The sequence below is a fragment of the Amblyomma mixtum genome, chromosome 3 (genome assembly GCF_055824585.1).
Source record: "Amblyomma mixtum isolate Tamu chromosome 3, ASM5582458v1, whole genome shotgun sequence".
In the NCBI taxonomy this organism is placed as follows: domain Eukaryota; kingdom Metazoa; phylum Arthropoda; class Arachnida; order Ixodida; family Ixodidae; genus Amblyomma; species Amblyomma mixtum.
The window spans coordinates 361,052,472-361,077,095 of NC_143014.1; the positions used below are offsets into that span (position 1 = coordinate 361,052,472).

The following is a 24,624-nucleotide window of genomic DNA, read 5'->3' on the forward strand; positions in this document are numbered from 1 at the left end:
GTGATCTCTGCACTTAATCAGATCTAGTGCATAGTGGTTTGACTAAAATGTCTAGCATCGCGTCTAGTGACAAAAGTGTGCCACCATAAATTATCTCCATAGCAGTTGAAGAATACTCTTAAAATATGTTGGAATTTTGTTCTAGACGTTTCAGTTACAGCGTGCACAAATGTGTACACCTGTTTCGCATCGGCTTTAGTCACTGCTGCGACATAATGTGCCACAAATGGCTGGAGGTTATATTTTAAACCTGTTGAGATAAGGCACGCACAACCACTTGAAGCCAGGCATGCAATATGAATGTGCAGAAGGCAGTTTTCAAGATGGTCGGCATTACATTTCCCATAAATGCTGGTGTTGCTGTGGAATGTGCGTGTATCTATTCACTTATTTTGCATGGATGAGCATTTTCAAGAGCCCTAAAATGGCTGAATTTTTTGCTTAATGATTTTTAGACAATTGAGTCAAAAGAAGTACAACTGACATTCTGGAAACACTTTACAGTGATGACATAGAAATTTAACAGTGGACAAAAATCATACAATTAATCACCTGGGAGGGTTGAATTCTCTTCAGTGCTCTCAGGGATGTTCCCTACAAAAATATGAAATCTTGAAAGTTTTATTCCAACAAGAATGCAATTCGTTGCTGAAGTGGCTACAATAGAACATTTTTTATACAGTTATGGTGGTGTTTTGTACATGTACGCACACAATGATTATAAAGGAATAAACTCCATCAGTGAAACCCATGAAATACTGTCTGCTTTGGCATGCACAAATAGCAGGCCTAGAAAGTTGCAGAAGCTGCCAACTTTTGCATGTTTACTGTCCAGCTTGCTGCTCGCCCTGACCAGCCAGCGACGGGTAACTGACATTGTATGTCGAAGCAACAGCTAAGCGCTATAAAGGTAAGGCGAGTGTCCGGCCTGTGATCAAGCCCCATCAAATGTGGTGAAAACCTGTTCAGTCTGCTTCTGGTGCACAGTGCTCATTTTTGAAGCAAATGTGGCACTGCCATACTTTCCCTGTTATGAGGCCTCATTACAAAAGAAAATGTGGAAGACGCTGGCATGGGAAATACCTACTTGTGGATATCCATGTCTGGCTCCTGGCCCCTCTCAATAAGGTCGCCATATGTGACTCTCAGCGCCTCTGTGTCCGAACAGAGAATGATGAAGTACTCATCCTTGCAGATGCAGCCGTCGAACAGGGCTATACACTGCGCGATGTCTCGGCAGCACAGCTGTTCTGCTGCCGTTTGCAGTGGCCGCATGTACACCTGGATGCAGTAGCATTTTCTTGATGTTCACAGTGTAGTGTTTTCCTCCAAACATGTTCACTTTCTGGATTAAAAATGAACGTATGTTATCACAGTGGCTCTATTGGAATGTTTCAGAGTATGAGGGTGGCCACAGCATATCTCATTTTCCAAGTGCTACCTCCGTCCGTCCGCGTACAAGTTCGCGGGGCATGCATACCTATTGAGAATGGCTTAGCAGAATTGACCTGATCGAGCCACTGCATTCCACAAGCATTCGTTTCGATCCCAAGAAAGGACTCAAAGAAAAAAGCCACTCGTTTCACATTTACCAGTGCACATCATCAGCTTGTAGAAGATCACCGGGCGGCGGCGGCGTGGTTGGACGATCAGCGGTGTTAACGTCGCATGGAGGGCTCGATGTCTGGCTAGCGCGGGTCTCGTCGTCGTATCCCTATAGGGAATAACGCGCAGATTGTCACTGCGTCGCATTATCTCGCGCTCAGATAAATTGGGAAAGGCCATTGTTCAGTAGTCCCTTCTGCACTGGTGACGTGACGATGAAGCATGGCTGTGCCAGCTGGGCGTCCACGTGATTGTTGTAAACAAGGGAATGACTCTGTAAGCATGGAAACGACGCTGCCAGTCTTAGCAAGAACGTGTTACAGAGAGCAGGTAACCATGGAGTGAAAACTTCCGCGATGTGCTCTGGCAGGCTGTTTTGATTGGTTGCGCCAGGTGCTGTCATTGGGAGAGCGAAATAGGAGTGGGAAGCCGCACCAAAATAGAGTTGAGGGCAGCGTTTTGTTTGCTTATATTTTGAAATTTCTTCATTGAATAACTTCCGTTCCTGTGCATCGATTCCTGTAATTCTTTTTTGAGTCAGCATCTGTGTGACACAAAGAATCCACCTGAAGTGTGGCCGGTATCCCCCCAAGCAGTGCTTTGCAGCCCCTTTAAAAGTTTCTTTAGAGTCACTCTTACGACTCCAGTTTTGAGCATTGCATCACCTTTAAAACCAAAATACCGTACTGCCACTTGCACGGTGAATAGTAGGTGGTGCTTGTGTGTGCACAGTTACTAGTGTTTAGTCGTTGCAGGACCCCTTACGCTAGGGTTAACAGGTGCCCGTGAATGAGCTTCACTTATGGATGCATGTGAATGATTGTGTTGAACAGCTCGCAATAACCTGCGTAACTTTCCTTGTGGCAAACAGTCCAGCTCCTCTTTATGCACTCAGTTTTCCACAAAAACTTTTGGATAAAGTTGCAATTGATGTTGCCAGGTCTCTTGAGTAAACTGTCATTGACTGTTGGATTAACTACTGCAGCTAGTGTAGTAGAAGGAGATGCTATTGGGAGCCTTTCTTGATGATAACAGCCAAAAAGTTTTTTGCTTTACATATTTTCATAAGAATACTACGCAAACCATGCAGTGGCAGAACACAGCCACAGCTCACTTCGGCAGGATTAGAAGAGTTTCTTCAAGCGTGCGGAATATGGAGTTGGTCCACCTCTGTTTGCTAACCTTCAGGGAATGATTTTCAGTGTGCTTCAACCATGTCCTCGAGTGGTGTGCTTTGGTGGTGGTTCTGGAACATGGCCTCCACACAGCCACTGTAGACTACATGAGTATTTACCAGTCCATTCGTCACAGCGTCACAAAGTTGGACATGACAGCATTCATACTAGGTGTAGCCAAATGAACCTTTTAACACCCAGTGTTGCGAATTCATGACACACCACTTGCACGCCATACACTCATTACTACATGGAGCTTGCATACAAAGTTTGATGACAGCATGGTTTCAGTAGCCAGCGCTTTGTGGTCAGTATATTGGACGTCACTTTAAGGAAACTGCGTGAAGAGAAGGGAAGTGCAAATGAGAGGCTTCCAGGCGTGTTTAAGAATTCCATGTCTCATTTTCTGACATCTGTCGCTGGAAGAATAAGTAGACGTTTGTTGGATGAAAAGTTGTCAACTGTCACAGGGCCTTTAGTAGGTATGAAGGGTTCAATTTGGTCTGCCACACAACTTGGACTAGGCGCACAAAATGGCTCAAATGCTAATCATTCTTAATTGGCAACATACCGATTTCTCAGATTTTAGTGGCAATAACAAAAATTTTGATGTCTGCTTTTGAATGTGGGTCTCCTAGTTAGCATAACCCAGTCATTTAATTCTTCTGCATTACCTAGAGCAATTAAGCTCTGGAATGATCTTCCTGGCAACATCACTTTCACTGATCCTGGAGAGTTTAAAAACCATCTATGTATACATTTATTGCCCTAGTATTGTTCGAAATGTACCACAGTTTCATTGGCTCTTAACGTTGTTTTCTGGTTTACCACTGTTTCTGTTGCCCCTCGTTACCTTTTTATCACATGTTCGTGTTTCGCTCTTTTTTCTTTCTATTTTCGTTTTTGATGTTATTTTAACTCCATTTTGTATCAACTTTGTGTTCCTTTCGTGTATTTGCCTTGTGCCACGTCTGTTGTACTGTTATTATGGTTTATTATTTCCAGATATTCCTTTTTCGATATGCCCCCTCACCCAACGCTCTTTGGGGCCTGTGAGGTACAAATAAATAAATAAATAATGCAAGGTGGCGATTCTTTTCCTTTGATTCCGTCATAATTCAGGCAATAAATGGTTGTTATATTTTGTTACGTATACAGCATTTGGTAGCTTTTTCAGGGCCAAGGACTTGGAAAATACCGCTCAATTAGATTCTTCAGCATCGTGTTACACAAGTGGTGCTATATATTACAATGTTTTGCTTTTAGTTTACTCTGTAGAGTATTCGTCGTTATATTTGTCAATGCCCATTGGTAGATGAGTGATATGTATTGACGGGGCAAACTACTGAGGTGGCTTTTCATGATTAGTGCTGTTTGCAAGGTGCCATACTCTTACCATGCTGCATTTCAGTTTGGTGCAGGCGCCACCATCCAAGGAGGACCAGGTGTGGGTCTGCAGCGTCTGCATGTACCGGAACACCGTGGAAGCTGTCAAGTGTCTCGTGTGATGTTCGCAACGGAACATCCACCAAGTGGGTGAATCTTACGCCGTTGCTCATCCATCTCTCTTCATTGGTTCGCTTGTTTCAGTCATTCTCATGCTCCTGAGGGGGTTGGGGAGAGAAAATAATGCACTCATACGAGAAAGGGTGAGAGAAAAATTGGCTAAATATGGCAGCATGACAAAGTGGTGGCGTAAGTGTTTAAGGAACAGAGCAGAATTGGGAAAGTCGAATTAAAAGGGCATTGAGGGCAACTCCAAACAGTTATTGTTATTAGTAAAAATTGATTCTTTGGGTCTTTCTGGCTGTGTTGCCGTTTGTGTGGCAACAAAAGACGCATTTATTGGCGAGATGATTGGATTATAAATCTTCCCACTAGTTGATTACTCTTGACGCCCCTACCGAAAAGAATGGGTTGCCACCATTTTGGACTGAATGGTGGTGTGGCTTAGCCTTTGGGATCAGTGCCCAGAAATCAGTGTAGATGCATGCAATTTACTTGCGAAAACAGCTGGTAGTGGCAGAACCTGTATTTCATTTTTGAACTATTCCAGCCAATTAGAGCTCTGTTAGTGAGAGTGATCTCTCTGTGATTAAAACACGGTACCCCATCGATACAGTCCAACTACTTCTAGCTGCCACGGTGGCTCAGTGGTTATGGCACTTGGCTACACACCCAAAAGTCGTGTTCGATCCCGGTCCCGACGGTCTTTCGATGGAGGTGAATTTCTAAATGCCCGTGTACTGTACAATGTCAGTGCACGTTAAAGAACCACAGGTGGTCGAAATTTCCGGAGCCCTTCACTACGGCGTACCTCATAGCCTAAGTCACTTTGGGACGCTTCAGGGTCTAAACACTGAAAGCAGTATGACGGATCTAAAAATTACTCTGGAAGAGAAACTTAACTATCTTATGTTTAACAGTCTGGGAAGAAAACAGCAGTTTACTGTGATGTCCCAGCTGCCGTAGAGAAGAAATGGGCTTAAGCAGGGCCTGCGATGTAGAGCGAAGATAAACGATGGCCCCTTAGGGTAGAGGTGTGGATTCTACAAAAAGGCAGGCATAACAGGGGTGGCAGAGAACGAGAGGGGGGAACTAGGTTAAGCAAGTTTTCGGGGATAAGGTGGCCGCAGCTTGCACAAGACTAGGTTTGTTGGTGGGATATGGGAGGGGCCTTCGTCCTGCAGTGGACATAGGCTACTGACGACGATGATGATGTTGATGCTATGCAGGAAGCCACGCCTGAACGCGCAGCTGGTGGCTCAGCAACTGGGTCCCAGCAGTGGCCGCCGGGGCTCGAGCAGCCGCCGGGGCTCTAGCGGTCCCGGGGTGGCTCCGCTCCCACGGCACAGCCCAGCCCCGCCTGAAGAATGTCGACCGCTCCTCGGGTGAGCAGCGGGGCAGTGACTGTCAATAACGTCACAGTCATCATCACCGAATTCCAGCCAAAGCGGCTCTCGGATGTCTCCTCTTCCACTGATGGGGCTCACTCGGATGGGCACATCGAGGGACGCTACTAGGGAGCCCCCATCAGGTCAGGAAAACTTCTTTTCAAAATTCTTAGACTTTTGATCGTGCAGTTGCATTTGTTTATTTATTTATTTTATTTATTTATTTACTCTCAGGGCTGAAGCACTACAGAGAGGAGTGGGTGATACACAACAAAAACAACAGGTAACGCAGCACTACAATGGTTGGTTTGGTTTATGGGGTTTAACGTCCCAAAGCGACTAAGGATATGAGAGACGCCGTAGTGAAGGGCTCCGGAAATTTCGACCACCTGGGGTTCTTTAACGTGCACTGACATCGCACAGTACACGGGCCTCTAGAATTTCTCCTCCAAAGAAATTCCAGCCGCCGCGGCCGGGATCGAACCCGTGTCTTTCGGGTCAGCAGCCGAGCACCATAACCGCTGAGCCACCGCGGCGGCCTCCTTATCTGGTGATAGCATGCAGTCACAACCCAAACTGATCACTACCACTTTAGCTTATCCCATGATCACATGCGCAGAGGAAGTTGGGTTCACCTCAATTCACCTGAATTCGAACCACCACTACAATGTAAAATCAATTACAGCATTTTTAAACAAGTCGGCGTTTGTAATGGAGGCGATGGAAGCGGGAAGGTGGTTCCATTCCTTGGCAGTCTTGGGGATAAAAGAGGCGAAGTGTAAGTTGGTGCGAGTGCTGGGTACGCCAACTTTGAACTGGCGGCCGCTGCGGGATGAAATGTAAGACGGTGGTACAAGCAACATATCTCTGAGATGATGGTTTGAATGGTAGATTTTGTGGAATAGGCATAGACGGGAAATTCTTTGACGAATTGAAAGATCCGGTAAGTTTAAATTTGCTTTCATTTGAGTTACACTTGCAGTTCTATGATAGTGAAAATGAAACGGACAGCCCGATTTTGAATGGCTTCTATTTTCAGAATTAGTCAGTTAAGAGGAGGGTCCCATACAGACGACGCATATTCAAGTTTTGGCCTGACTAGTGTTTTGTACAGTATAAGTTTCAAGTTAGTGGGCGCCATAGAAAAGTTGCGACGTAGCTAACCGAGAGTATGGTTAGCGTTACTTGTGACATAGTCCACGTGAGCTTGCCAGGAAAGGTTACTGCAAATATGCACACCAAGGTACTTGTATGTGGAAATGTGGGTTAAAGGAGTATCACATAGTGAATAATCACAGGAAACTTGCTGTGTGGAATGTTGCTGTGTTGCAGAGTACAGAATGTGCAGGAAAAGAAACTTGTTCCTCGAAATTGCCAGCAAAATTTGGTGCTGAGCTAGTTGGTTGAACACACTTTTCAAGTGAAGTAGCACAGACAGACGACTAAAAAAAAAAAATTATGCAGCATAGAACAACGCTTGAAACAGAGCATCGAAACAGGTGCTCGTGACGCTTCTTTTTTCGTTATCCTGTGGCTCTCTGTGTTTGCGCTACTAAGTCGAAATTCTGAAGAGCCAAATGTGATGTTTCAACCATGTACCATTGTCAATATCTACAGCTTGCAATGTATGGAAAGGGCAGTAGCTGTCGTGGACGTGAAAACTGTGTACAAAAACTGCAAACGGGTTGCGGGCGGCTTATTTCTCACTGGAGGCCACTTCTCCTGCTTTTATGGTGCGAAACAGGAAAGCATGCTTACGGAGGTGGTAATGTTGAAGTGACATAGATAATGGCCACCAGTCTCATGTGCGTGGGGCCCATGGTTTGATCCTGGTGCTGCTGCAATTCTCCATCAGCAAAACAAAAAGAAAACAATGCGAATTTTGAGGAAGTTAACGAACCAGGCTTGGGGGTTTTACTTGTTCCTGGCGAACAGAGCTGAGAACCAGTGATGTTATGCTATTAAATGTTCAACCACACTAGAAAGGCTCACTGAGGGAACAAGAAAATGTGTCCTCATACGAAAACAGGAATTAACTACTCTGGTGTAGTACATGGCCACCACCTCCTACCAAAATGCACCAATTAACCCCTGGCATTCAGAATCTCTGGATCTGTGCAGGCTGCCTTTGGAAGCCAAACCTGGCAACATTTGACACTAAAATGTCACTGAATGAGGCTATTTTAGCAGAGCAGTTGAAGGAGCTGGTGGGCATTAATTGAGGTGTCATCAAATTTAGTAAGATTATGGATATAGATGATTGAGACTTATGCAACGTTAGTACACACGTACTCTGCTATCACAGTTTGCCAGATTGGTGACAACTAGGTGTGGGATTCAGAGTCAAGGGTATAGCTGGCAACATCTAAGAATTCTTGAGCAATAATGAGATGATGGCAGTTATAATTACCAGATTTACTCTCGTAATTTGTGCACTCCCAACTTTTTACCCTGATTTTTGCAAAAAAAAATTCTTTACACGCAGCTAGCGGGATAGTAGACCTCTTTTAATCTCCACACTGTCTGTCAAGCCAAAATCTGAAACTACAGAAACGTTGGCAGTTCGGATTGCCACTTATTGGGCTAGTCAGTCAGGGCGTATGTGAGTGTGGAATGCAGGGAAGTGGGCCATTTTGTCAGTTTTGATCTCCATTCATCTCTCATTGATTACCTCGTGACTGCATTGTTATGCGTCTGTTGCTTTGAGCTACACCATCCTATAGGAAACTGTAAACGTCCATTTTCTTGCCCTCTTTGGCTGCCCAGGGAAGACAGAGTCAGCCTACACGTGGAAATATACGGTAATAGTAGCTGCCAAAAACTAAGTACGGCGTCAGGTGCTGCTGCACGTACAAAATGAGGTAGTGAGAACCTGCAGTTACTGCAACTAGACGACTGCACAGCTCTGAAGTTGGATCGCGCACACTTGCACCAGCAATCCCGAGGAGCTCATTGGTCACGCTTTCAAGAAACGGGGGATATCAGATGCGCTCGATGATACTGAAGACTAATCGTCATGATCACTAAAGTGCGAAATGCAGTGTCAAAAAAGGATTTCAGTGAGCCTTCCTCACTTGCTTTATACGTGGATGAAAATGAACTACGTCTCTACCACAGTTCCCGTGCCTTTGACAGCCACAAAAAGCTGAAGCTGGTGATGCCAATATGGATAGTGGGAGCTCAGGGCAGAGAAAAAAGTCGACGATGATGGCGATGACCCACGGTCTTGGGCGCAATCCGTGGGTGGCACCTGGAAGCTCCTGTGCGCATGCATTTCGAAGGCTATTTCTGTGTGGGTCGGGGAAGTTTGGGTGCGCGTGCGACCCTTACATGGGTCTTTTTTTTTAATATTTCCTTCGGGAAAACAGGGTGCATTTTTTGCCGCCGTAGTGGCTAAGTAGTTGTGGCGCTCGGCTGCTGGCCTGAAAGACGCAGGTTCAATCCCGGCCACGGTGGTCAAATTTTGATGGAGGCGAAATACTAGAGGCCCGTGTACTGTGTGATGTCAGTGCACGTTAAAGATCCCCAGGTGGTCTAAATTTTCGGAACCCTTCACTATGGCATTCCTCATAGCCTGAGTCGCTTTGGAACATTAAATCCCCATAAACCATAAACCTTAGATGCGTTTATATGGTATAAACGGGTTTTCACGATAATTTACGGATTACAAATACCTTCCGCAAACAGGAGAACCGGAAGTGGACATGGAAGAGCCCAGGTTGGGAAATTTATTTATTTTATTTTATTTATTCAAGTTACCCCTAAAGGCCCTCCAGAAGAGGGTATTACATAGGGGGGTACAATCATAAGTAATCGCGATACATTTTAACAAATAAGTGTAACAAAAACGTTAATTAAAACATAAGGCATCATGCAAAGAAAAAAGAACACTAACAAAAACAGCAAACTTTTACACATTTCCGTCACAGTGAAGAAGCTCTTGAGATTTTTTATTGTCAGTTTCTGTGGCGATGACTGATGGCAAACTATTCCATTCAGTGATGGTACGGAGAATGAATGAATTGGCATAAGACAATGAATGACAGTTTACGCGTTTGACTTTGAAAGAATGATCACGGCGTGGAAAGATAGCATCAGGTGACTGAAACAAATCACTGCAAAGGGATGGGTGGTGATAAAGCTTATGGAAAAGGGTTAAGCGAGCAAGTTTACGGCGATATGACAAATCTTCCAGTTCGGCACGTTTTTTTAATGCTGAAACGCTTGTGAAGGGTGAGTAGTCTGAAAATATGATACGAACACCACGGTTTTGCAAGGATTCAATGTTAGTGATAACGTAGGCTTGAACAGGGTCCCAAATGGCCACAGCATATTCGATTTTAGGGCATATTAGAGTTATATAAGCAAGTTTTTTAACGTGTATAAGGGCTTATCTGAGGTTACGTTTATGAAAACCAAGTGAGCGGTTGGCAGATGCTAGGGTGAGGTCGATATGGTGATGCCATGTTAGGTCAAACTGAAGGTGCACCCCAAGGTACTTGTATGTTGATGTTAGTTCCACGGTATTGTCATTTAGAATATAAGTGGTTAGAATGCAAGCTGAACGGCGAGTGAAAGATATTAGTTTAGTTTTAGAAACGTTTAATGTCATTAACCATGATGAGCACCAAGAGGTTACTGCGTTCAGGTCAGATTGTAGGGATTGGCGGTCACTGTCTGTAGTAATGTTACGGTAAATTACGGAGTCATGAGCGAAAAGGCGAACTCTAGATGTTACACAGGCAGGTAAATCATTAATATAGATTAGAAAAAGCAAAGGCCCTAACACGCTTCCTTGTGGTACCCCAGATGTCACATTAGCAGAGGAAGAGTTAGAATTATTAACAGAGGTAAACTGAGTTCTAGATGTTAGAAAGTCCTTAATCTAAGCGAGCACGTTAGGGTGTATGTTAAGCTGTGCTAGTTTCAGTAGAAGTCTTTGATGAGGAACCCAATCGAAAGCTTTTGAGTAATCCAGGAACACTGCGTCGACCTGAACGCCCGCGTCAAGGGATAATTGTAAGTCAATAATAAAGCCAGCTAATTGAGTATCACAAGAAAATCCCTTGCGAAAACCGTGCTGATAATTGAAAATAATGGTATGATCTTTGAGATAGCTGATGACTTGGCTGTGAATGATATGTTCAAGGAGTTTGCAAACAGTGCTGGTTAACGAGATGGGTCGATAGTTTAATGGAGAGGAATGCTCACCTGATTTAAATATAGGTATTACTTTGGCTACCCGCCAGTCATTAGGGATTAATCCGTGTGATAATGATTGCGAAAACAAACAGGACAACACAGCGCTAATGCGTTGGGATGTGTTCTTCAGCAACTTATTGTTGAAGCCGAGGTGATCCGAACTATTAGTTATTTTAAGATTGTTTAATAAAGCTAAAACACCCGTTTCATAATAACTATTTCAGGCATGAAAATATCTTGGATTATATCTAAGTCAGGGAATGAGCTAATGTCTTCTTTGGTGAATACTAATGAGAAGGCGTCGTTGAAAACCTGAGCACATTCAGACTCTTTAATTATGACGCCGTAGCTGTCGGAAAGCAAAATGTCGGATTGAAAGCCAGGATTGATGATGCGCCAGAATTGGCGAGGGTTGTTGGTTAGCAGAGATGACAGGTCATGATTGAAAAAATGACGTCGAGTGGATTTCAGTAGTGACTGGTAGTCCTTGTCGCATTTCTTGTACTTTTCCCACACGCTTAGAACACCATTTTTTACTGCCTGCCGGTAAAATCGCTTTTTCTTGTTATTCGCACGTCGCAACTTCTGAGTAAACCATGGTGCACTGCTGCTACATCTAATGGTCATTAAAGGAACGAAGTCATCAATAAGTTATTTATTTTATTTATTTATAAAATACTGCCAACTGCCTCTTGGCAGTCAAAGCAGGAGTGGATACATTGTTCTTGAACAATTGCTAAGGTGAGTTTAACAGCGGCAAAGAAAGAAAACATGCTATTGACAATCAGCCATGAAGGAATGTGCACAATCAAAAACACACAAAAAAAGAAAGAAGGAAGGAAAGAAGAAAGAAGTTTATTGAAAGTACTCTTGAATAAATCCCAGTTTTGCTGAACAGTGCGCAATAAATATTGAATAATGAACGGGGCGAAAAAGATTTCTGATGCGGAGTTTATTTTTTCATAGTTAGCTCTGTTGTAACGTCTGATTTGTTTAACAGTCGTTTTCTTTTCGTTAAAAGAACCAGAAATGCGTTCTGTTATTACGTCATGATCTGAAATGCCATCTAAATGAATAATGTCTGAACAAATATCGGGATTATTTGTTAATATTAAGTCTATAATGTTGGCAGTACTTGATGTGCGACGCGTGGGATTGGTAATGAGTTGCGATAGTGAAAAATCAAGACATGATTGAAGAAACATGTTAGCTTCAGTTTAACTCGCTGTGATGGATTGTGTGAACCAGTTTATACTAGGGAAGTTAAAGTCTCCGAATATGAGTAAAATACAGTTAGGGAAACGCGTTCATATTTCACACAGAATTCGATGAAATTCAGAAGAAAAGCCATTATTCATGTTAGGAGGACGGTAAAGAACGCCAATAATTATATCAATGGAACAACACTTAAAAGAAACCCATGTGCACTCAAGAAAAGAACTGATCATGAGAGGCACAGTTGCCAAATCATCCCTTATCGCCAAGAGTACACCACCTCCTCTCTGGTACGGTCTGTCGCAACGAAAGATGTTAAAATGTGTCTGGCTGACAAAAATCGAATCATCAGGAATAACATCACTGAGCCATGTTTCGGTTAGCGCTACTAATGATGCGGAGCATGAGTCGATTAGCGAAGATATTCCAACATCTTTCGATAAAACACTTCTGATGTTAGCGTAAAGGAAAGAAATGGTTTTGGGAGTATTACGTGACGAACTTTGAGAAGAAAGGAAAGCTGGGATCTGATTTGAGTAAGTGACAGAAGAACGTCATTCTTCTTGCGTGGGGTGCTGGGAAACACATACTACATGATCAGCCTCAGTGTCCCATTCATAGGCATCGTTATTAATGTGAAGCTTGTTAAATGCGAGAAGAATGTGGTCACCTTCCTTTTTCACGGACTTTGCGTACTGCCAGAGATGACGGCACTTTTGTCGGACGGCCTCAGAATAATCGCGACAGATACTGAAGTCTGTGCCCTTGAGCTTTGAACCGTTACTTAGTAAGGATTCAACGTCTGTATCATTGTAGAATTTCGCAATGATTGGTCTCTTCTTACTTGGCGAAGAACGGCCCAGACGATGCGCTCTCACAATCGAGGTTGACAAGACATCAAGTTTGCTGGAGCAAAAATCATTCACGAGCTGCTCTGAAGTATCCCACGTTTCATCGTCTGTATCTTGGATGCCATAAAAAAAGAACATTCGACCGTCTAGACCGGTTTTCTAAATCGTCAATTTTGTCTTGCATTTTAGACAATTCTAAATTCGGGCTGAATGGGGACTGAGCAGCTGGCGCCAATTCTATTTTAGATTCTAGTTCAACGACACGCTTTGTTAGTGCATCCAAGTCATTCTTTAGGCTGATATGAATGTTCAGGATCTTATTCAATGATTCCAGAACTGTGGTATGGCTAGTTTCCAGCTGCTGGACCGCAAGAGCCACATTGTCTAGCTTGTCCTCTTGTGCCTCAGTCATGGGCCCAGGGTTAGACTCAACATCGCCACCGAGCAGTAGGACGCGCCAAAGGTACATCAAAGCAGAACGAACACTTTTGAAAGAATTGGGTGGCCACAACACCGCAAAAAGGCAAACATCATCATTTCGGTAACAGGAAGTTTTGTACTGACAAACCTGGAAGAACATTAGCGGTGAGCGTGACATCGTAACTGCTGTGCCGTGGCCCGGTGCATAATCTTTACCTATGCTGACATCATGCGGAATGTGGAGGTGCTTGACAGTGTGAGGTACAGCAGCTATAGGGTGGTTAATGTTAGAGTTACGTTAGGGTTAGAGTTAATCTAGACTTGAATAAGGAATGGTGAGATATGGTCAGGAAGAAGCACGCCAACAAGAGGCAAGAGGGATTCTTTTATTGTCTGGTCTTCCTGTTGCCATCCTAGCTGCAGCTGGTTTTTCACCATTATGACTGTTGTTAAATGGTGGTCGCAGCAGTGCAAAGACGGTTGCTGTTAGCGCTGTGTAACTGTGTTTCAACTATGCACACAGGTGTTGCCAAACAACGTTGCCAGCCGCTCGTGTGTTCTTCAGCTACTCTCCACCATGTCAAGCCCCCCCCCCCCCCCCCCACCACACAAAGCTTTGGTGGTGCTTCACGTATGAAACTTGCTCCAGTGACTTAGTGCGAGTGACTAATGCTGTAACCTTTTTTGTGTCGTGAAAACTCCTGGGTCATCACCTCAACAAATGGAAGAAACAGTGTGTTGGAGTAGTGTTCGAGTTAATGACACACACTGCTGTGCACGTGTCATGCTTCATGTGACCCGCAGTCTGCAAGTGCTTGAAGGGTGTGGTGGTGGTGGTGAAAAACTTTAATCAAAGAGAGCTTGAGGGTTAAAAAAAAAAAACCCTGCTGCATGGTCGGTATCCTTAGTCCGGGACACGCTTGCAGGGACTTGCTGATTGGTATTATGTGCTATCGTTATCTGAAAAGAGGAGGCTGGCATCATCGTGCCCACATTGACCAACTGCCGTTACATTTCTGCATAGACTGGTTTGATGGAGGGCGTGGGGGTCATCGTAGGGCATCGACACATCCTGTCACTGTGAAGCACAGCAGTGGTCAGCACGAAGGTGCATCCTGAGAGCACGTGCAGTGCTGAAGGTTATGGGTCATGCCAAGTGGCGATAGTGCATTCTGTAATTATATTCAGATAAGAGTGGTTTCCCAGTGTTTCCCATCTCTGCGGTGTGTGCACGCTTGACCAGCACTGGCTGAGGGGGATTGCCACGACTCCCAACTGGAAAAATGAGTTCTGTGGGGATCAAGGTGACTGTGTGTGCTGACAGTGCATGACCGTCACTGCATAGCAAGTGTTGAAGCAGTTTTTTCGTACATGGCATCGCCATGCTGTTGCTACCCCAATTAGAAAGGCTAGAAAAATGCAGGTATTCGATCCCTCATTATCTACGAGGACTGTCAAGGTCTTATCGATGCTTTTGAACTGGTTTTAAAACTTCTGCCTAACGCTATGTGGAATCTTAGAGTAACTCTGCCACATTGACTGAAATCTGCACTTTTCTATTTGAATGGAGTTTACCTCAATGACCACTGGGTTCTGTCATCCAGTGAGTGCAACACGGGCAAATGCTGTACAAAAGGATAGAGCGTTAGTCTAAATTAGTGTCTTTCTTGTGCAGAAAAGAAACTGTTCTCAACTGCGTAAATGTGTTCCCCTGTTAGCTTGGCTGTGTTGCATAGCTATCTCTCTTTGCAAAGGTTTTGCCATGGGGTCAGCTGGCTGGGCATCTCCTTGCTCTCCACTAATCAGTGCTTGCACCTCTAATCATGGCGAAATCTTTTCCTACATGGAACTTTGGGCAGAAGTTTTATGACCAGTAAAAACAGCTGCCAAAGGACCGTGGCATTTGCTCTTGGTGTGTATGCGATCATTTGGCCTCTCTTAACTTCAGTAGGCTGGCTAGCACTACCGGAAGGTTGGCAGTCACAAAATGCTTGCACTACGTTCGGCCTCTCGCCGGCACCACTTTTGGCAGCTCCAGCTACTTTCCTTACACTGCCCAAGTACTCCACTCTCATACTTCTCATCCTTTCCCTATCCTTTTTCTGTACCGTTTCATCCCATTTTTTTCTTTTTGACTACAGAATGTTAATGCTACCCTTGTTCATCTGCGTCATCCTACCGTTGTTGCGTTTCTTTGAGGCGTGGGTGATTAGTGCCACTTATGACCCCTTCTATCGACTCGCTCTTGTGTGTTGACATTTAATTCTGGCTGTGTAGCTATGCCGCCACTGCTGCGACCACTTCTCGGCTTGGCTTGCTTGATGACAATGCGTATGTTGGGCATGAAATGGCAGCAACTCAGTGGGTTCAAGTAGCTGATAAAGGTGCAATTGACCAGGCAAAATTAGGCATGTCAATGGACCTTGTGCAAACAGAGGTGCTACAGAGATCTCTTTATGTGCCTTGTGTCGGCTGTGTGCGCTGCATAGCTTGCCACTCTCTCGCATCGCAGCATGTGTGGCCCGCTCAAGATGGTGCACTGCAAGAAATAACAGGCTATTTGCCTCACAGTGTCCTTTTCTGGCCATAGGGAAAAAAAAAGCTGTCGTTGAGGTGTTGTGTCGAGGGCCCGCTGCAGTGCAGGAAATTATTTATTGCCTCAGTTCAGGGCGGCCTCTCTAGCTGTACATAGTGCACCAGGGCCCGTACTCTGCACTGCTCTCAATATCGCTCTCAAGTTTGAGAGCGTGACGTCAAAATGACGGCACCGCGAGATGCGAACCGCGGAATCAGCCAATCAGTAGTGGCCAGTGAAGTCCATAGGTCAGATTATCTAGGGACTTTAGCGGTTAGTAGCACAGATCTGCCCGAAAGCATTTATTTGCATGGCAAGGGACCGTAGGCTAACGTCATGCTGCAAAGATGCAGTGAATAAAATGAACAATGTTTTATTTTGCTAGCAAGTTGTGTTTCTAACTCAACAACACCAACTAGAACAAGGATCATTCTTAGATTTGCAATTACGTTTGCTCTTTAGTCAATTTTGCTGCTGCAAGGATGCGCTAATGACGAAAAAACGTAGGCTAGGTGGCGCAAACTGCCGCCCGATTCAAAGGATTCAGCCTTATCCATCCACCCATCCTCCATGCATCCACCCACATATGCATCCATCGTGAACATGGCAGCCAGAAAGAAAAACAGCTGATTCCACGGCTCTGCAGCTTTTTTTACACGTCGTTTACAATCAAGGTGCTGACAGGATGTCTTAAGTGCGCGGAAAAATCGGTTTGAAGGCGGTGATTACCGCGAGCCTGCCAAGATCGACTTGCAAGGTGCGCTCGTCTGGAAAATCGACGAAGACAACTTTAGCCCCTGTTGTCAGTCAGCACCTACTATCGATGACAAAGGTGCTCTAAGGGTGACGTGTGGTTCTGTTTATATTTGTTTAGAAAATACCGGATGACCATGAATCATCACACTGCAGCAACTGCCGATAGACGGGAGCAGGCAGGTGCAGCTGCTGGGAGCGTGCAATCTCAGTGCGGGAAATGAGAGCTGTCAAGCCCAGTTACTGTGGCAACAATCACTCATCTGCCTCGTAACCAAGTGATGCTGCTCACATCGGGCTAAGCACTTGATGTTCCGTTGGGTTGATGTTCAGTTGCTGCGGTATTTTTTTGTGTGCCTGTGCAACATGCAGAAATTGTGATGTTTATGCTCCATTTAATTTGTTTAGAGAGAGAGAGAGAGGCAGCCTTGATTTGGTAAATTTGTTATTGTCATCGAGGGTGAAACGAGCTTGTTCCACCAAGGTCATTTGCTGATCTTCTAACTGGTCAGGGGTCAACCAGGGAATTAGTAGGGTGGTTGTATGGCTTGTGTAAAGGCTAATTGCAACGGGGCGGAAAGTTGAGCCAATTGAGCGTTGGCTGGTAAACAGCAACCTGAATTTTCCACAATGACTGTGTAGAGGCAACGTTCAAGTTTGCATATGATCCAGGGCAGTGATGTAGTGCGGAGGTGATACAGGTAGGACAGTGCAGTAGTGTGCAATATGTTATTGCATTTTGCAGAGCAGGTGGAGTGATCGTGCTGGCATCGCTGGGTTTGGTGAGGCCAGTGTCTGAAGGGTTTTACATACTTCTCATAGCTTCTAACATGCACTTTCTTTCAGCTGAGAAGAACACTTTGATTTTTTTAAATCTTGGTCCCTCGTAGCTGAGGCACGTTGTATATAGGCCCCTCCAATAGAGAAAGGAACAACCAGTTTGTACAAAAGACGAAGCATTAAAGTTGAAAAAGGATATTAAATACCAAGAGGAAAAGTAGCCTGAAAGCAGTTCAAGGTGTACTTGTTGCACACATCTGACAGCATAAGGAGCTTGTCGGGCCATTTGGCAATGTCGCAGTCATCAAGAGCAAGGCTTCATAGCATTGTCCTATCACAAACCAAGCTAGGTGTCAGTTATGGGGTCAATCATCCAGTGCTGAAACTTTCCTATAATGGAGCTGCCTGTATATTCTTCGAGCTGTAGAGCATTGCATTCCCAGTATTGGTATTGCATGTTTTGTTATTGTAAAACAACCTCTACTCACACACCATCTCCTCAGTAATGTACCTGTGGTGTTGACACACCTTTGTCTATCAGTGAGGATTTTCTAGTCATTCAGCATTCACTGTGGCCTCTGCACCTTACAATATTCATTATGAATTTTTATACAGCATTCTCCTTGCTGTAGTTAGCTTTTGCCAAAGAGCAAAACCACTAGTTACCTACCATCAAGCTAAAAGCTTATCTTTGCTACACATTTTATAGTGCCAAAATGTTTTCAAGTCCTGAAAATGCGTTATGTACACTGTACCATGCAGTACTTATTGAACAGGCAGCTTCTGTATGAATGAAAACAGGCACTTTGCACTCAAAATTTTTTCTTAATTACACGTGAAAGGTGCAAGCCCTGTCTTCGCCGCCCAGTGTTGGACCACAAAGGGCTCCCCGTTTCGGAAGTCCGTTGTCGCCTGTCACGCGTTAAACTAGAATAACCTGGTGAGCGTGTCCCTGGGTAACTTCTTTGAAGATGCTCATCATCCGATGACAGCGATGAGTCAGTTGCAGCACGACACTGAGGAACGTTGCGGTCCATCGATAAGTAGTTTGAATGTCTCGGTCTGGCGTCCATCTCGGGCAAACATTCGCGTCTCTCCCCCTGTGGCACGCTCTTGTCATCCTCATCAGAAGACGAAAGGTCGATCACAACAGGAGTCCGCTCCGGATGCGGCTTGACCACTTTCACCACGACGCAGTCCGAGCTGTCGGAGTCGGAGTCAGCGTCCACGACTGTGGCAGTGACCTCTTCTCGCACCACAGCCAGACCACTGGGGCCTGGCTGCGGTGAGTCTTGCTCAACAGCGAGTGGCTCATCACGTGATGTTGATGCTGCTACCTGCACCTGCAGCTGTAGGGTCTGCCTGAATCTGTTGACAGGGTTTCCCTGTGCAAAGGCCAGATGGTGTGGCTTGTACACTGTGTTTTGATCATACGCTGCCATGTCATGCACTGAGGTAGCGTACGAGTAAAACTCGTGGACAAAATGCTCCGTGTGCTCATGCAGCAGAGCCTCCATGCGGCGAGCAAACTCGGGGTGCCTGATGTCAAATTCCATGATGAGCAAGCTGACATAATCCGTGGCGTACATGATGTGGCTTTGATCTTCCTGTATCAAAGCATTTAGCTCACGGTTCAACCAGGGGACCAGACGGTGAGTGCAAGCTGGATTGCCACGATAGAACTCGGGCGACGCTTCTCGATAGTGGGATGCGTGAGGAACGGCCCACAGGCCATGGACATACAGGTCGAGCCTTTCAGCGCTGGTGATGGCGCCCCGAGGAAGGTGCCGGTGCTGGTTTCGGTGAGTTGCATTTGAAAGCTGCCGGTCGCGCCTCTCCTGCTCCTGTCGCATTAATTCCTGCCGTCGCTCGACGGTCATCGTGGTCGGGAACCGAAACCTCCGATCATAGGCATCTATCATGGTTGCCGGAGCACGCTGCAGCTCGCTGACAAAACACTGGTCGTAGTCTTCGAGTGAGCGGACACTGTGAATGATACTCTTGAAACGCTGCTTGCACAGAGGGCATTCTGCCTTCACCTTGGCCCACTCGGCGAGGCAGACGAAACAGAAGGTATGGAAGCAGCTGTCTGCGAAGGATTTGTTCTCCAGAGCTCCCAAGCAGATGGCACAGCTGTCTTCGGGAGATGCCGTGTTACGGCTGAATGGTCGCTCTGGAGTCGCATCAGTGGGCCCAAGTTTTGAGCCCGAGGGACTGCTGGTTCCATTCTCTTCACGACTTCCTCCAACACGCTGCCACGGTGGAGAGCATCCGGCAGCCATTGCGAGCTCCGCACACAAGAACCAAGGGCCCTGTTGAAAAGCAAAAAAAAAGCAGTCATTACTTTGACTTCCTTCCCACCTTGTATGTTCTCACATACCACACAGCTGAAGTCAGCTGATCTGAAGCACAGGTTATGCTGTGTACAGGAACCAGTTCAAGTAAAAATTGTCAGAAAGGCCAACTCAGAAAGGCGTTGCTTTTTTAAGTGGCACTCTGTATCACAGACCATGGCTAAAAAGGCCCACAGTTAAGAAGCCATGCTGACCTCATCTGGTGCACTACAATGCTACGTAAACCATCGCTAAAACTGCCACAGAGATGTAGTTGAGCAGCATTAAAGCCAGCTTTGGTCTAGTGGCTGAGGTCGATAATGAGTGCCTGTTTTGCACAACCACCAAGAAAGCAAAGTTATGGGGACTGCATCCCAAGAAGGCTGAAGAGAATCGCCATCATCATCAGCCTGACTAAGTCCACTGCAAGGCAAAGGCCTCTACCACGTCTCTACAATTAACCCTGTCCTTCGCCAGCTGCGGCCACTGTATCCCCGCAAATTTCTTAATATCATCCGCCCACCTAACCTTCTGCCGCCCCTGCTATGCTTGCCTTCTCTTGGAATTCACTCCGTTACCCTTAAGGACCAGCGGTTATCTTGCCTTCGCATTACATGCCCTGCCCAAGCCCACTTCTTCCTCTTGATTTCAACTTGCGTTTGCTCCCTCACCCATTCCACCCGCTTCCGATCTCTTAACGTTACATCTATCATTTTTCTTTCCATAGCTCACTGCATTGTCCTTAACTTAAGCTGAACTCTCTTTGTTGGCATCAATCTCAGTGAAACATGTACGCATCAGTTAACGCTTGTGTACATGGTTTTTAGCAGTGATACTACTAGAGTCCACCCGCAGTATTTTTGTGCACTTTTTGTAAGCCATCAAGAAAGCCAGATTCTAGAATCGTTAAGCGAACAACGAGGTCAGTTCTGTCCATACTTTACACCAGCGTCTTGTGCCTCATCTGGATATTCGCATTTTTGATGAGATCAGCATTAGTGCATATTGTCATAAAATGTACGAATATTTGTTGCTGCACGATTTTTTCATTCCGACAATGATGGAAGCAACAGTCGATTCAAACCGCTCTGTGATGATGATGGCATGATCTTCTTTATCAAAATGAGTGGCCACCTAATCGTCCAGACACCAATACCTCTTCCCAAAACGTTGGTGAGCACCCTGCAGCCACCGACGGCTGCAGAAGCGCATCCGGCTGCTTTATAAAAGACATATAAATGCACAGGAATCTGAACTTGCTGGATATAGCTTTAAATTTTCTTTACATCCCGACAAAAGTCTAGAGCCAGTTTCAATCCTTCCTAGGCACAGCTCTACTGGCAGATGCACTTCCACCTGGGCGGAACTCTAGTGCAAGTTGTAGTTCCGTCTCGACGGAACTCTAGCCACGGCCGAAAAAATGATTGGAGGAGACACTTAAGCTCTGCCTTAAGGATATGATGCAACAGCGTAATGGGCTAATTCCCATACATGCAGGCCATTCCCTACTTCACATTCATGGATTCCTGGGAGTCCTCATACCCATCCCAGTGCAGTGGTGCAGCGGTTAAAGGTGCACTGAAGAGGAATCTGAACTCGTCTTTTTGCCGCAGGAACTCGATCTACACGATCCGAGCGTTCTTATAAACTTCGAATTATTGTCCTGTGCGGCCCATTTCTCTAATTTAAATCAGATTAACGTCCGGCTCCAGCTTTTCTTTTTTTGAATTCCCTGCAGACGGTGGGAGGAGTCGACCAATGCATGGAGTGACTTTCAGGCAGTCGCGTGGCGGCTATGCTTTCGCTTTTATTTTGTTTTGAGGTTTCCGTGAATAAATAGATCTAGTCAGAGACTACACAGCTGCAAATTAGGTCCACGGAAATAAAATACGTGCGCGACTTTTTGCTTTCGCCAATCACTACGTATCACTCCGCCGGTGGCAGAGCGGCAAGCCGCCACGGGACTCGTTGAAAGGTTGGTCAACTCCTCCCACCGTCTGCGGACGCTAATCCGATTTAAATGAGGGAAATCGGCTGCACAGGGCAATAATTCAAATGTTTCTAAGAATGCTCGGAACGTGTAGATCGAGTTCCAGCGGTATAAATGCGAGTTCAGATTCCTCTTCTGCGCACCTTTAAGCGATGTGCCACTGCCCTGCGATGGTAGGTGCTCCCAGCAGGTAGGCCGTGTGTAGCCGAGGTTTCTCTTCCCGATCGACCAATCATTAACTGCCACTTGCTACGGTGGCAGTTTGCTCACTCTCCGGGGAGCAGGTTGTGATGACGGCGCAAGGTCACGTGACCTAGGTGGGCCACCTGCCAGAGCCATGCCCGTGATTTTTCACTCATAACGTCGACGCCGCATTTTCTGCGTAATGGAGCCTTGAACGCTATGGCGTTAAAATGTAACTACGGAAATCAGGTGCCGGACGTCACCTAAGCAGCCCAAAATCGAAGCATACCTGGGCTTGCAAGATAAAATTCCGCTGCCGATTTTAGCCGTGTAAATTTCGAAACTACTACAGCAAAAATAGGTTTGGTTTGGTTTATGGGGTTTAACGTCCCAAAGCGACTCAGACTATGAGGGACGCCGTTGAGAAGGGCTGCGGAAATTTCGTGCAGCTGGGGTTCTTTAATGTGCACTGACATCGCACAGTACACGGGCCTCGAGAACTTCGCCTCCAGCAAAATTCGACCGGCCGGGATCGAATCCGCGTCTTTCGGGACAGCAGCCAAGTGCCATCACCACCGAGCCACCGCGGCGGCCAACTACGGCAAAAACAAACGGCATTACATGAACTTGCCAACTGTGGCAATCTAGTCGCAGTAAAGAAAAAGAATGCAAGTCCGACAACTGCTGGAATGCGATGCAGGAAGCCGATGTCACCAAGTTACATTGCTTTCGCAATTTTCTCGCTCAGTGCATGAAGATCCGCGCAGCAAAGCTATAAGACACGGTCCCTGCGCACGACGTCGACCGCAGAGACCGCGTGAAACTCTAAATAAAACAAAACTTTAAACTTCCGGGGAAAAACAAGCGTCGCGACTACCGAGAAACGGTGCAAATCTCAGCGTTCACATGTGGTAAAAGCACACGGAAAGTGCGTCACGCACACTGGCGCGCACGCACTAGAAAACCATCTCGGGTCAATGTCGTTGTTCATTACTCGCCCGCAAACAGCCCAAGATCAACAACTCGCGAGCACCTCGTACATGAGCCACATCAGTTGAGCAAAAGCGAACTCAGCTCCACGGCCTGTGGGGGCACGGTCGAACACTTCGTGGTGCCAAAAGAGACCAGCGGTGCACGAATTCGGGAGGTGTATCCACAGGCTGACAACTGCTGCGTTACAGCAGAGCAGGAGTTTTGCGGAACGACAGCGCTGGAAGTAAATGTGAACTCGAACTTACAAGCAGCAGAAAATCGCTGGTATACACCTCCACACGGATACTGTTGGGTTTTATAACTTGTCTATGCTTGTTGGCTCGCCTTGTCTGCTTGCTGGTATAAAAAGCAAGCCAAACGGTCATAATAGCTATGAGAGTATATTTTGTAAATATATTACATTAAGGAAAAACAATTAAAGTTAATAATAAAAGCTTTCATTTAATAAATGAGAATTAAATTTTTAATTTGTGCAGTCCAAACGCACAGAGATATAGTAGGATACAACTTAAAAAAAACAGCAGTTGCTAACACTGGGCCGCGGTTCGCGGCGTCTTGTATTACTTCGCTGCCCAATCGCAACTGTAAACAAAATCAGCTCTTTAATGTTTGACTATATCAGACAGTCCATGTATAAGAATTCTAGAGCTCATAATTTTTTTGTTGTGATAAAACTTCTTGTTTACGTAACAAAAAACGTTTAAGCAGCGGACTATGTTTTTGTCGTGGAGGAATACTGTGCGCGGAGGCTGAATGTGGGCGGAGCTTCACTGCAGACTTAAGTTGTATCCGACTATAGCTTATTTCACTGCGTCTTATGGTGTCTTCGGCTGACGGCACTCGTGGAGTTTTCTACGCACTCGTGTGGTGCCCCACGTTCGGCTGGATGCCACTGGTGCAGTGCCGTACATTCGGGTGGGACGAGCACGACTGCCACCGCGCCACCGTGGAGACCGACGGTGGAGCGCGGTGCAATCTCGTCGTGCAGCGCGCGCTAGCAGACGACGCTGTTCACGCTCGTTGGTTGACGCAGAATCGACGAAGAGGAAAAACGGACGAAGCATTACAAGTAGGCACATTTTTTTAAAAAATGTTGAATATTACAGCAGCTGCAATGCATTTATTCGCGCTGCAATCACGCAGCCACCGGCCGGCAAAGCCGTGCCTTCCGTTATGAGGAAATTAAAGGTTTGTCAATATTTTTAGTCTTGCAAGTTCTGCCTTGGCTCTTGCAGCGAACGGCATATGCTGTTCATCCGGCATGCCTGCACTTTATAACATCGAACTATTTGCCAACGTATGCGCAGGTTAAAGGATATCAATAAAGCGACAATGTGGGGCGCTTAGCGGTTTGAGGATCACCTGCTGATATTTTCGAAAGTTACTCTATCTGAAGCTCTAAAGGCGTATGCATCGAAACCGGCAAGCATAACGCCTTGGTGTGGTGTCTTACAAAGTTGCGCCCCCATAATTAATCGAGTATCTCACGAGCAGGCTCGTTGGTCCCGCGTTTCCCGCCGATTCTATCAACGCCTGTTTCAAGCGCGGTACTGCATTGTTCTGAAGACTGCGCTCGTTGGCGTCGGCCGCTCATAGGAATAGCCTCTGAGATATCGAGGGTCTCGGAGGCCTCGGTTAAGAGACGGCAGGAAGAG

The 24,624-nt window shown here is 45.8% G+C and overlaps 1 protein-coding gene and 1 pseudogene across 1 annotated transcript; one reads left to right on the top strand and one right to left on the bottom strand.

Annotated features, from left to right (window-relative positions):
* Positions 1–4,177: 4,177 nt before the first annotated feature.
* On the top strand, positions 4,178–5,803 carry LOC149356534 (YY1-associated factor 2-like; annotated as a pseudogene).
* A 12,472-nt stretch (positions 5,804–18,275) lies between these two features.
* On the bottom strand, positions 18,276–23,316 carry LOC149356535 (E3 ubiquitin-protein ligase Topors-like). Its single transcript, XM_089577790.1, has 2 exons — positions 23,215–23,316; positions 18,276–19,782 (listed from the first exon to the last, which is right to left on the bottom strand). Exon 2 carries the CDS (start codon positions 19,750–19,752, stop codon positions 18,283–18,285), a length of 1,470 nt encoding a protein of 489 aa, XP_089433916.1. The 5' UTR covers positions 19,753–19,782; positions 23,215–23,316; the 3' UTR covers positions 18,276–18,282.
* Between the last annotated feature and the right edge of the window lie 1,308 nt (positions 23,317–24,624).